This window comes from Schistocerca gregaria, chromosome 8 (assembly GCF_023897955.1).
Source record: "Schistocerca gregaria isolate iqSchGreg1 chromosome 8, iqSchGreg1.2, whole genome shotgun sequence".
In the NCBI taxonomy this organism is placed as follows: domain Eukaryota; kingdom Metazoa; phylum Arthropoda; class Insecta; order Orthoptera; family Acrididae; genus Schistocerca; species Schistocerca gregaria.
Window position 1 is genome coordinate 462,021,202 of NC_064927.1, and position 14,673 is coordinate 462,035,874.

At 38.8% G+C, this 14,673-nt stretch overlaps 1 protein-coding gene across 3 annotated transcripts in view; it reads right to left on the reverse strand.

Moving 5' to 3' along the window:
- LOC126284395 (protein angel homolog 2-like) overlaps positions 1-14,673 on the reverse strand; it is a 168,095-nt gene that overhangs the window by 41,374 nt on the left and 112,048 nt on the right. For all 3 annotated transcript variants that reach the window (XM_049983292.1, XM_049983294.1, XM_049983293.1), the window contains one exon: positions 958-1,079. In XM_049983292.1, coding sequence (XP_049839249.1) covers positions 958-1,079 — 122 coding nt within the window. The remainder of the gene's footprint in view (positions 1-957; positions 1,080-14,673) is intronic.

Sequence of the window (14,673 nt, forward strand, 5' to 3'; positions counted from 1 at the left end):
CTGCAGCAGTGTTTAACGATAGGAATGTGGCAATAATTCACAGCCTTCGCAAGTTGGGCTTTATACCTGATGTCTTCACTGAGCAGATACTGTGGATCATCTATGAGCAACAAATCGCGAAGGTGGAGACCTCAGTACGGAACACAGAAAAAATTGCTATGCAAAGGAGCAGAGATGCAGAGAATGATGAGGAAGAACGGGAAACTGTTATGGGCAAAGGTATGATTAAGATATTTTTGAAACATTTCATCCAAACTTTAAAATGATTTTTCTGCAACTTAATATTTTCTCCTTTCAGGAAAAGATATATCAGAAACTATAACGATTTTGATTAAATTTGGCACACCTATTCTTTTACACAGAAGCAATATTTGAGTGGGACAAAATTTTAATCTAGACATTACAAACAGTTTTATGGTTGATAACATATGGAAAATTTGTCCGTAAAAAAAATGTTCAAATCCAAAATATCATAGAAAATGATACAAATAATTTATGAAAAAGTTACTGCACTTAATTGTATATTTATTAGTGTAGATGTGTGATATATTTACTTTACCATAGAAAAAAATTGCCAAATTTGTCTGTAAATAATGAAAAAGAGTACCTTAAAATAACAATGTAACAAAAAATTTGAAATTCTCTCACAGCATTAAAATTTTATTAAAAGTTCTGTAAAAATAATTTGAAGTTTACTGCATCTGTAAACGTAAGTATGCTCAATTTCAGTGAGATTGAACAAAAAATGGGAGAGAGAGAGAGAGAGAGAGAGAGAGAGAGAGAGAGAGAGAGAGAGAGAGAGAGATATTTACAAGGATATCGGTGCAAGACTGCCACCATATCTCCTTAAACACTCATGTCAACCTGCATACCAAAATGAGCATTGTTGAATGTTGGTCAAATGATAGGAACAAAACGCCAGTTATATGCTTACAAGGGTATAATGGTAATACTAACTTGAGACCTGCGAAGCAGTGATGTTTTGCCACAGCAGGTTGCTTAGTGATGATGTTCTGTAGTGTAGTGTCTAGAGTTGGTGCCAAACATTCTTGCACTGGAGCTCCAGCCTCCGCCTCAAGCTGTAGAGACAAACATGTGAACGTATTTAAGTGATCTAAAAATATTACAGCAAAAATTATACTTTCAGTTTAAACAGAGTATGGAAAATACCCCAATAGCAACACTCATGTGGAGAGTGTCTTCATATGGAGAACAGCCTCCATTCAAGCACCACAAAATGAAATTTTTGTTCCTATACATTTAATGAATACATTTATCCATGGCTTAACATAGCAAACTAAAATAAATGCAATTTAAAAATGGAATGATATAAAAACAACAGGTTGGACAGCAATGTCTATCCAAGCAAAGGAACAATAATCGTGCAGAGAACATGGCTTTTAATTTCACACATTATCTTTAGAAGTTGTGGCCACTGGAACTGTTGACAGACAATACACAGTTTATTCTGCTGATTCTATATTCTCTTGAATGAGATGATCCTAGGTGTCAATGGGCTCAGTCAGAGTCTTTCTTTGCAATTATTTTTGTTTCAAAATTTTGAACATTGCTGAAGCAGCAACTATTAAATCTGCACAGTAAATGATAACAGCCAAACTGTTGCAGGATAAAGATTTATTGAAATTCTTGACCACGGTTTCTGTATATCTAAATATACCTTCATCAGAAGGTCTGTCTGCCTGTCTGCAACTCAATGCCTCCTGATGTGTACCAATCTATCCATTCCACATTGTTAAACAATGAAAAATTCATGATGTAATGTAATAATATTATGAAAAAGAAGTTGCTACTCACCATATAGCGGAGATGCTAAGTCACAGACAGGCACAACAAAGAGACTGTCACAAATAAATAACGCTTTCGGCCATTAAGGCCTTAATCAACACTAAACGTACACACACACACACACACACACACACACACACACACACACACACACACACGACTGCAGTCTCAGGCAACTGAAAAAATACTGAGCAGCAACACCAGTTCACCACAGGAGTGGCGACTGGGTGGTGGTAAGGAGGACGCTGGGGAGGGGAGGGGGAGGGATAGTATTGTGGGATGGCAGACAGTGAAGTGCTGCAGGTTAGGCGGAGAGCCGTGGAGGAGTGATAAGTGGTGTATGTGTGTGTGTGTGTGTGCGCGTGTAGGGAGGGGAGCAGAAAGACTGGGTGTGATTGTGGAATGACGGCTGTGTAGTGCTAGAATGAGAACAGGAAAGTATAAGTTTTGGATATTTTGTGATATTGCTCAATAATACACTGTATGTAATTATTTTGTATGGAGATTTTCGTATGGCCAGTTCACCTAAGTATAAATATGAAGAGGCGGGGGTGGGGGTGGGGGGGGGGGGAATGTGTACTGCAGTTTTGATAAGTTGTTTTTTTGCCTGTGTACATTTTACACCCAATTTCTGGTGTCACTTTTGGTCATTGAATTGCCTCATTTAGCTATTTCTAATATCCATATGATCAATACAACAAGAGGGTAATGTGACGAAGCAAGCTGGGATAATTTTTACTTCCTTCTTGCTTTGCCATCTGCCTCCTTAAATTCGTTTTTTTTCACTTGTAACTAATTACAATTAACACACAAGTATAATCTGCATTTTCATAAAAGAGAAAGGTTGGCCCTACGTTTTAAGGAATATAACACCAGATCTAATGTTGTGCTTAGTTTTATGTACGTAATTGATTTTCTAATTTATTTTGACTATTCCTAGTTAATACTTTCATTATAGGGTGATATCAGTAATTGTTTCATAACTTAAATTCTATTGTTCACATTGTTGTTGCTGTGGTCTTCAGTCCAGAGACTGGTTTGATTCAGCTCTCCAAGCTACTCTATCCTGTGCTAGCTTCTTCATCTCCCAGTATCTACTGCAATCTACATCATTCTTAATCTGCTTAGTGTATTCATCTCTTTGTCTCCCTCTACAATTTTTACCCTCCACACTGCCCTCCAATACTAAATTGGTGGTTCCTTGATGCCTCAGAACATGTCCTACAAACTGACCCCTTCTTCTGGTCAAGTTGTTCCACAAATTTCTCTCCTCCCCAATTCTATTCAGTACCTCCTCATTACTTATGTGATCTATCGATCTAATCTTCAGCATTCTTCTGTAGCACCACATTTTGAAAGCATCTATTCTCTTCTTGTCTAAACTATTTATCGTCCATGTTTCACTTCCATACATGGCTACACTCCACACAAATGCTTTCGAAAATGACTTCCTGACACTTAAATCTCTACTCAATGTTAACAAATTTCTCTTCTTTAGAAACACTTTCCTTGCCATTGCCAGTCTACGTTTTATATCCTCTCTACTTTGACAATCATCAGTTACTTTGCTGCCCAAATACCAAAACCAGTCTACTACTTTAAGTGTCTCATTTCCTAATCTAATTCCCTCAACATCACCCGATTTAATTCGACTACATTCTACTATCCTCATTTCGCTTTTGTTGATGTTCATCTTTATATCTTCCTTTCAAGACAATATCCATTTCGTTCAACTGCTCTTCGACGTAAAACAAATATAAATTCTGTAATAATTGTAAACATTTGGACGAACAACTAACAGTATTCTTAAAGGATCTATTTGGCTCTATTCAAAAACATGTTAGCAAAGCCGGCTCTCAATTAATTCCCAAGTAATTTTCACTTTTGTCAAAAGTATTGGACATATGGCTTCATCACGTCAGTCAAAATTTTTTACCTAAGGCTGTTGTATGTTTCATAGATTTTGATGAAGTAGTGATGACTTTCCTATATTTTGCTGTGTATTCATCCATTGTTTTTGAATGATCGGTCCAAAGAGTCAGTAGTCTCTTGTAAGCATAAATACACTGTTGGCAATAACTTTCCAGAAAGGGTTATAGTGTTCTGCACTGTGTACGAGTGGATTACTTTGTTCATATTCTGTTGTTTCACAAGAACTGCTTTTTCCTCTAAATGGTCCAGTGTTTTATCAGTGTTGATGACAAAATCCTTGTCATAACTTGGGATAAGAGCTAATACCAGGACTCAGAACTTGTCTGCAGCAGTAAGTATTTCTTTAGTAGTGGCAGTTTCACTGTATGATATAAATTTTGTAATTTTCATCTGACAAAAAGTTACACTTTCATTTGAACACTCTAACCTACATTTCCAAGGCTTTGAATTCCAAATTTGGCATTTGACTCATAACAGCAAGAGGCCACTGTTGTAAGTTCCTTGTGGCTACTTGTTTGTTGTAACTCAGCACTTCTATGAAGGAATCATATGTCAAGATATTAATTGTGTTATGTTTTCCCTTTCTGGATACCATTGTTTTTGATGAGTTGTTTCCAAATTTCTTTACATCTTGTTTCATCTTCAATTAGTGTGCTCCTTTTGTTTGCAGACTCTTCAAATTCTACTTTGGATGTGCTTTTTCAGGATTAACCTTCATTACCATGTAATTCGAGTGGAACAAAATCTGGGTCTTGTTTCATTTCCTTTCAAATGGTTTGTAGCCACGACCTGATGAAGAGTCACCCTTCACTTTTTCATATGCACCTCATTTGTTGACTTCTTCAAATCAAATCAACTTCTCATCACACCCAAAAGTGTTCTCAGATAAAAACTTCCGCTACTTTCTTGTGTATTTTGCTTCCAGTGTGAATGTATTCTTTGGTTATTACTGCACAACTTTCTGATGTGATTAGATTATTTTTGGCCAAAAGATTTAAGTTAAGCTGTTTCCAGTCATTGCTTCTATGCTTTGCTGTGGATGCTAGCATCATGTTGCTTCTGTTGTTCTATCAGTGTTCTGGGCACTTTAATATTTTCACTTATACTATCTGACATTTTTGGTCAGTTCAATATTTTTCACAGTATTCTCACAGCATTCTCAAAAAATTGATGTTACTTGGTTGAGAGCTAACAGGTGAATGAATGGGCTCTGTAGCTGGCTGATGGGCCAGTTTTACCTGCACTGAGGACCTATTTCTTGAATGGAGCCACAGAATCTGCTCAAAGGTCAAAATTAAGCTAACACAATACAGAGACAAGTGCACCTTAATTATGATCCCTTCTAGGAAAGTGTTTTCAATCCCAAATTTTCCTTCACCTTTCCTCTTCATATCTTTTATGAAAATATTAATAAATACAATATATTGAGCATTATTTCAGTTTATTTTTCGTGCAAGTAATATTAAAGTTGAAAGTAAAGAAAAAAGATAAAAACATCCACATAGGGACTTGACCCCACAACCCTCAGATTACAGTTCTGTACTCTTTCCGTTGCACTAACCATAGCATGGAAACTACACTAACATAAATTGCTCACACTCATCCATCCCATGTGAAATTGCATTTTCTAAACGCTTGGCCATCTGCAGCTTCCACTTCTGTTATTTCCATTTCTGGCCACGCCCTTCATATATCATAAGCCTGGACAAAATCGGTGATAACAAGTAGGTGTAGCCCCCTTATAAGTTATAAACAGTTAACGGAAGCATACACATTATAAATCAGTAAAATAAGCAGGCAAAAGGCATCGTAAATAGATAAAAAAGAGGCAATAGAGGCCAAGAAGGAAAACTTTAAAGTTTGCTTATTTATTTACTACTCTGCACTATTTAGACAATCACACAATCATATTGTGTAACTTCACAGTTTCAAACAAGATAGTAATCTTACTTGACAGAAAATAAAAAGTTTCTTGAAAGCCTATGTGTTACAACCATCCTTGTATCCATTTGCTGCACACATGTATCACAGTCCTAACAATGTGTCCAGTGTGAATCAAAACCACATATGAAAGCCCCAATTGCTAAAGACCAGTACTTCTGCTACCTAAATACTCACTGACATGCTAACGTCCTTAGTGGCAATAAAGTGAATTTGTGTAGTAGATTTCACAATGATTTTGTTGGGTGTTTCAACTAAGCTTGCTGTAACAGACTGTTAATCAAGCAACTGAAGGTGTAGTTGTGCCTATATGTGCATTGCCTTTCCGCTGTCTTAATCACTTGTCCTGGTACACTGTGCTAACCAATTACGATTTATTTGAGTGACTCTTACTGGCTGTTGTAATTTTTATGAACACTTGGATATGTGAAACAAAAATATGGGAAGAATATTACGAAAAGGAAGGTTGCTACTCACCTTATAGCGGAGATGCTAAGTTGCACATAGGCACAACAAAAAGACGGCAACAAATAAATAAAGCTTTTGGGCATTAAGACCTTCATCAACAATACACACACACACACACACACACACACAGACACACACAGTGAGCACAAGCAGTCTCAGGCTACTGAAACCACACTGCGAGCAGCAGCACCAGTGCATTATGGGAATGGCAATTGGGTGGGGATAAGGAGGAGGCTGGGGTGGGGTGGGGAAGGGGGGTAATATGGGGGGGGGTGGCAGACAGTGAAGTGCTGCAGGTTAGACAGAGGGCTGGGGAGATTGGGGGGGGGGAGTAGCAGAAAAGGAGAGAAGTAAAAAGACTGAGTGTGATGGTGGAATGACGGCTGTGTTGTGCTGGAATGGGAACAGGGAATGGGTTGGAGGAGTGAGGACTATGACTAACGAATGTTGAGGCCAGGAGGGTTACGGGAACGTAGGATGTATTGCAGGGGGAGTTCCCACTTCCGCAATTCAGAAAAGCTGGTGTTAGTGGGAAGGTTCCATATGGCACAGGCTGTGAAGCAGCCACTGAAGTGAAGAATGTTGTGTTTGGCAGCGTGTTCAGAAACGGGGTTGTCCACTTGTTTCTTGGCCTCAGTTTGTTGGTGGCCATTCAAGTGGACAGACAGCTTGTTGGTTGTCAAGATCACATAGAATGCAGCATAGTGGTTGCAGCTTAGCTTCTAGATACATTCCATTGTACATCACCAACTATCCTTGCCAATACTTGGTGAAATGCTGTGTCACATTTGATTTACTGTCAAACTGTGCGATGAGAAAATCTTTTATGAATGTAAACCAAGTGCATTGCCCTGTAGAAACTTTAAAACAACCATGTAATTACAAAAATGTGGCATTTGTAATGTGTGCAAGATGTTGATAAAATTACTGCTTCCCCTGTCTTTATGATTAATATCACCCCAGCATATGTAAATCACCAACTGTAAAATAAAGAAAGCATATAGTCAATCAACCACTTGTGGCAATGAGTATATAATTCCTGTACTGGTTGTTTCTGTTTACATGTTAGCACCAAAATTGCATGTATTCAGAGTGTTGTCTGTCACACAGCTTGGTGTCCATATCTGTATTGCTAAGGATGATATACAATTGATATCAATGGGACACTGCAAAAAGGAAGGGACTGTCACTATCAATTTGTTGTGTCTTCACAAAATACAGAACACTATATGTTGCTTAGTCCACTACTGTCTGCTGACAGTGTGGTTGAGAGAGACCATTCTTACAAACAGTAAGGGTATGGTAACATTAAGAAACTAGCTATGATAGCAAGTTTATAAATGGCTAAAACAAAATTTATAGTGTATGTTCTAGACAAAGGCCATATGTTAAATTCTTCACACAGCTAAGAACTGAAAGAATAGGTAAAAGAGACTTCTAAAAACATCGACATTCTTTTGATCAAGGAAATATATGCATACATAAACACGAACAATATTTAGAAGGCAGTACACAATGACTTTTTACTGCATCTTTTAAATCTCGTTTTCCTTCCAAGTGCCAAATAGCATACCAGACTATTTTTCTCCTTAAATACAGCTGACTTTACTGTTGATACAATTTTCACTAAAAATCACACAATCTAAATAATCTTTCTGCTAAAAGGTATTTGGTCTCTTATGTGAGAACACTAGTACAAAAAATATAAAGCCCTCATGCAAGCTTCACAATGTGTAACAGAAACAAAGCAATCTATAAAATGAAGATTAAGGAATATAAAACCTGTTACAGTAACACAGAGCAGAATAAGAATTGGTTAACGATGCCACTATCTCTCATTTCTGCACAAGAACAGTCTTCAGCACCCAGGATTTCAGGATTCTGCAATCAGCACAATCAATTAGTCACTGAGGTGGTTGACCCAACTGTAATGTGGTCGGTGATTGATTCACACACCAGTATGTGACACGCAACCTCCATGAACAGTCAAGATGGTCTTTATCTGTTAGGAATGACCACATAAAAACAAGTTGATGATGATGAAGAAGACAGAATTTCAACCCAAGCAATTCAAGCAATTGACAGATAATGCTGAGTCTGCCGGTAGCATTATATGATGATTTTTTTTTTAATTACCAGATGCTGCTTTTCTAGGAATATATCCTTTAATCCCACAATGAAAGTGACTTACGGAACAACCGAACTATAAAATCTAAACAAGATCGGAGATCGTCATCTGCTCTAGCATATTTTCTACACAGTTGGCAATAACAACCAGGGACTAGCATGGTCCTCCTGTGGCTTAAGAAGGGGAGCTATTATTAATTCCAACCCTAGGTCAGAATATTGAACCCTTCTGTAGTTAATTAAAGAGAAACAGAAGGGGGATTACTTTGGAGTTTTTGGTTGCAGCATGTCATACTGGCTAAAGACTACTTCAACAGCAGCATGGTGAGCTACAAATATCATGGTAAGGTGATTATAAGACTTCTTCAGTCTTGGAATGAGAATTAATTCTCCCTGCATTCTTTATAGTTCTGAAGTACACAACAAAACTCATGGAATTATAACACCACAGTGTGCGTTATTTCACTTGGTGTGACTGAGAATCCTGTTGTTCCGAATGGCAGCTAATGAATGTCAATTTCGCACCTTAAATGAGAGATTTTGTGTGTCGTAATAAGTAGAGGAATGTATCATCTGATATACTTTGGTGATAATGAGCAGATTTGCTAATCAAAATGTACAGTATGTAATGCAAAGGGATGACACTCAATTCGACAGTATTAACACACTGGACCCAAATCGTGCATGTCAATGAGCAAAAGGTGAAAAAAGGTGCTGGAGGAAACGTTTTAGTTTGGGGGCAGACGAGATTTGGGCCATCACGGCCTGAGTACAACAGCATGCTTCTAAAACGGGGTTGGTGACCCATGGCAAGAGGGACAACGAAGGCACCAGGCGATACATCGAGGAGACCAAGTATTGGGCCGGCACTGCCTGCGATGCAGAAATTCTTCAGAAATTTGCGTTGGGGAATTTCCAGATGGACACATACAGACCAGCGACGTATCTGAACATGTGAAATGCTCATGGTACACTCTTGATGTACGCATGTACTTTTAGGTGTCAGGAGCAGGCACAAAGTGTCCAAGAAGCAGGCACAAAGTTTCAGATTGGCTGAAATATACTCTGAAGGAGTAGAAAGGGGCAATATTTCGAGGCAGTTTAAAGGTATGCCCTTTGCGATTGGCAGAGGTAGTTTCCACAAGATGAAAGGAATGATCCAAATTGTGTTGAAAAAGCTGTGACGTGAAGCATGAAAGGACACAGGTGGGGGACAGTTTGCTACGAAAGACAGAAGATCAAAAACTTCAAGGACTCTCCTCTGAACCAGCACCAAGTGTAGAACAGGGTGCATCACATTCTGTATGGCGCCAGAAGAGGAATTTTGTGTGAACACTGCATTCATTTTGACTGACATTTAGCTAGAAATTAGCTTAAGACTCATTGAGCTCCGATAGCAGAGAAACGAAACAGCCACGTAGTTAATTGTTCTTACGAGAACTGAGAGGGCATTGAAGTATACATGTTACACAATCTACGTACATGTATATCATCATATTTTCCAAACTAGGGATGGGGGCATGTTTTCTCGCCTAACAAGAAATATAGGACAGTCACAGCTGATAAATTCAGCAAAGATTTTGATAGATTTTTATTGGATTTTCAGAGGGTGAGAGGAGCCATGCAGCCGACAGCACATTGCAGCTAAAAGGTAATTGCCACTGGCAGAGGCCTAAACTTGTTGGTTCACCAGCTGCGGCTACTGTGAACTTGAACAACCTTGAGTAATCTTTTGTTCATCTTGTCACAAAAACTAACTATCCTCCGTAGACTTGACTGTCTTCCTGAATAGTACCAAATTTAGAACTGGATTTGTTGTAATATTCGCCAACTTTACAGTGTAGTAGTAGTAAGAATAATCTTGTATACAACTCTCTATTTAAATTTGATATTATTGTGTTCATGGTTATTTGTGCTAAAGAGGACGTAATGTGTTACCTTGACAACTGCCCTGACACTGTAATGTCACAATCTACTTATGGGGGAGGCCTTCGTTTTCAGAATTTTGTGGTATGTTCTAGAGCCTTAAAACCGACAACAGTTCATATAACAACACTGCTTCGTAGTGGTTGGGATAAGGGCCTTATTGCTGAAGGTTGCAAGTTCAAATCTCTTCAGGTGCTTCGAAGTTGCTTTTGCTTTTAAATAGTTGCCAAACTGACTCTGATCATTATTTTTATTCAATTAATTGGTTTAAAAGATTTTTTTTTTTTTTTTTTTTTTTTGAAAATGCTAATCCTTTATCATCATTTTAATCACCACATGGAATTTTACATTTATGCTTATTTTTTTCCTGTCTTTTTTTTATCTGGATCTTTGTGCATGTGATTTTAAATATCTTTTTGTACTGATCTGGATATAATTTCTTTCCTTTGATCATCTTATATTTCTGACCACTTTATTGCATTTATTATTTGTATCCCTCATTTTGAGCATTTATTTATACTCCCTTCTTTCGTTTAAATCTTCGTCTGTGTTATTTATCCATAGTGCAAAGCAATTTACATTTTAAATGTCTGTATGAGGATTAGCATCCAAAAAATGAGCATCTTGTCAGCCAATATAAACATATTATTTTGCCATTTGCTTTTACCAACATATCAGCACTCTTCAAACATTTCAATACAGTGACAGATAGATAAAAACAATTAAAGCCACGATGCACGATTCCAAATCAGATAAGAATGATAGGAAGAAAAAATAAGATCAAATGACAAAGTTAACATAAGGTGATTGAATAGAAAAAAAATTTACTCACCTAGTGGAGGCAGGAGAACAAAGATATAAAGGTACTACAATTTGATAGCTTTCGGAGCCAGTGGCCCCTTGACGGGGAAGGTAGAAGAGTGAAGGAAGGGAAAGGACTCGTGTGGTTTACGAGACTTTCCAGATAGGATGAGAAAGAAAAACTGATCGTCCTTTCCTTCTCATTCTGTCTGGTAAGCCGCCCTGACCCAGGATTCTGGGTGACATTTCCAAACTCTAGTGCTTTTCCTAATCAGTCCTTTTCCTTCACCCCTCTTTCTTCCCCTTTGAACCTTCTGTCAGAACAAGGAGTCACTGGCTCCAACAGCTAGCAAAATATGTGCGTCTTCCTGCTGCCAGTGGTGAGTAGTTTTTTTTATTTATCCAATTACTTATATCTTCAATTATGTAAAGTTAATATAATGATTAAACTGATATGACAAAGGATTAGAAATTTAAAAAAAAAATACATTTAATCTAAATAATTGGACAAAATGATCAAAGTCACTTTGGTTACTAAATAACAACAATAACAATAATGATTAATATTACTTTTATTTAAGCACCTAATGAGATTCGAATCCACTGTGAAACAATGCCACTCGATGTAATACCGTCAATTTTAAGACAAATTTATGAAATATTTTTTTCCATCACTTACTCACAAATGAGGATCCACAGGGTAAATGGTTGCAGGGTGGGATACCTGGGATACTAACCTACATCACCGTATAGATTGTTTCCAGAAGTTGATCCCATCCCTGGGGACATCTCCTTCTGAGAGGGGAAAAAAGCATGTAATGTGGTGGTAAGGGTGACAAGATGAATTGATGTGTGTCACTGAATAACATCTACATACATAACAGCTAAGACCCATAGCACAAGGGTTTCAAAACCTGTCTCTTTGAGATGGACAAAGATCTTCATTGAGCTAGGACTTTCAGCTTCTCCAAATGAGCTCTGAACCCTTTAAGTTCTACATTACATCTACATGCATGGATCGCAAGCTACCATATGGTGTGTCGCAGAGGGGTACCTTGTACCGCCACTAGTCATTTCCTTTCCTGTTCCACGTAACTGCAGCAAGGAAAAACATGACTGTCTACATGTCTCTGTATGAGCCGTTATTTCTTGTATCTTTGTGATGCTTACACAAAATGTATGCAAGTGGCAGTAGAACTGATCAGTAGTCAGCTTTAAATGCCGTTTCTCTAAATTTTCTAAACAATGTTCCTTGAAAAGAACTTTGCCTTCCCTCCAGGGATTACCACTTGAATTCCTGAAGCATTTCTGTAACACTTGCACATTGTTTGAACCTCTTGGTATCAAATCGAGCAGCCAACCTCTGAACTGCTTTGATACCTTCCCTCAATTCAAAGTGGTACCAATCCCAAACACTCGAGCATTACTCAAGAATATTTTGCACTAGTGTCCTGTATGTGTTTTCCTTTAGAGCTGAACCACAGAACCAAAGTCTATGTGACTATGTCAAGCAGGACACTACTAATGCTGTATCCACATTAACTTAAATTTTTTTTCCATTTAGAGCGAGCTGCATCATCTTGTATCCTCCTACAGTCATTCAACTTCCGACACCTTACTGTACACCATAATATCAAGAGCAAACAATGAGACTGCTGCCCACTCTGCCTGCAGTCCTATAACACTTCCTGGGGCACCCTTGACAATACCCTTGTCTCTGATGAACAGTCACCGTTGAGGACAACACACTAGGTTCTATTACTTAAGAAGTTTGAGTCACTCGTATATCTGGGAACCTATTCCATATGCTCATACTTCTGTTAACAGTCTGCAATGTTGCACCATGTCAAATGCTTTCTGGAAATCTAGAAATATGGAACCTGCCAGTTGTCCTTCATTCCATAGCTTGCAGCATACCATAAGAGAAAAGAGCAAGCTGAGTTTCGCACAAGCTACACTTTCTAAAACCAAGACGATTCACGGACATAGGTTACTTGGTCTCAAGAAAATTTATTGTGTTTGTAATGAGAATATGTTCAAGGATCCTGCAGCAAAGCAATGTTAGGTGTATTGGTCTGCAATTTTGTTGTTCTTACAACTACAAACAGGAGGCACCTGCACTTTTTTGCAGTCACTTGGGACTTTGCAATGGGCGAGAGCTTTTTGACAAATGCAAGTTACGTCCATTATAATTATCCAGGCTGTTATGCCGTGGTCGGTTGATGAATTCTGTGTCGATTCCCAACATTTCGTCTCCGCACCAGGTTTCGAACCACCACCCACAAGAGAAACGGGGTGTTATGAAGACGTTAGCAGACAGAGCTAGAAATATTTGTGAACCTGAGTTGCTCGACGCTGAGATGGACATTTCCACAACACACTAATGATGAACGGATATTCGTCCGCCGAAATAAAAAGTCTGTTGAGGCAGCCACGCAGAAATCATACTGACATACAGGCTGCTGCAAAATCTAAGAGTTTCCTGCCATTTGTTAAAAAAAAAAAAAATAATGGAAAGAATAGGGAGGATCTTGATGAAGTGGAATATTATCATAATTTACAAGCCCAGCAGGAAGATGCAGGAATACCTTAAGCCCGCCAAGGATGCTCGCAAACCATTGGAAAAAGCTGGAGTGTATAGGATCCCATGCAGCTGTGGAGATGTTTATGTGGGTACCACTAAAAGAACTGTTTCTAAACATTTGGAAGAGCACAAGGGAAATTGAAGAAGAGAAGAAACAGAACAATCAGCTGTTGCGGAGCATGCTTTCCAGCCAGGGAACCACAATATTCATTTCGAGGAGACACAAGTACTAGCGGCCACAAGCTGATATTACGAAAGGCTCTACAGGGAGGCAAACGAAATCGCTAAACACCCAAATAATTTCAACCGAAAGGAGGAGGGCGTGAAATTAAGCGGTATATGGATTCCGGTGTTAAAGAAGATGTGTACCACCTGTCCACTACTGGGTGATGGCAACAGCGATCGACAGCGACGGACAAACCTCACATTTTACAGTAGCCTGTACGTCAGTATGATTCCTGCGTGACTGTCTCAACACAAGTTTTATTTTGGCGGACGAATATCCGTTCATCATTAATGCATTGTGGAGATGTTCCGTCTCAGTGTCGAGCAACTCAGGCTCACAAATATTTCTAGCTCTGTCCGCTAATGTCTTGATAACACTCCGCTTCTGTTGTGGGTGGTGGTTCGAATCCTGGTGCAAATAACAGTCCACGTGCGTGGGTTTGAGGTATACTGAGTGGCCCAAACTACCATTTTCGTTTCCTCAATGTGCTTGTTTTTAGAAATGATCGAGGGCGACGGACAGTGGCCAATTGCACTGACATTTTCAAAACACATGACGTCATGCCGCGGCGCGGGAGTGTGCGGACACGCAATTTAGTGGCAGTCAGTAGTGAGACAGTGGGTGTGTTGGACCTTCCATCAAGCTACGGACCCTCTTGAAGATGTCTCCCGCAGTCGGAGACGAAACGTTGGGAATTGACACACAATTCATCAACTGACCACGGCATAACAGCCCGGATAATTATAATGGACATGATATTTCCGGCCGTGAAAGTCTACATTTTAGTATCAAATGCAAGTTAGGTAAGAGGCCAATGCCATAGAGTACTCTCTGTAAAAACAAACTGGAATTCCATCTGGAC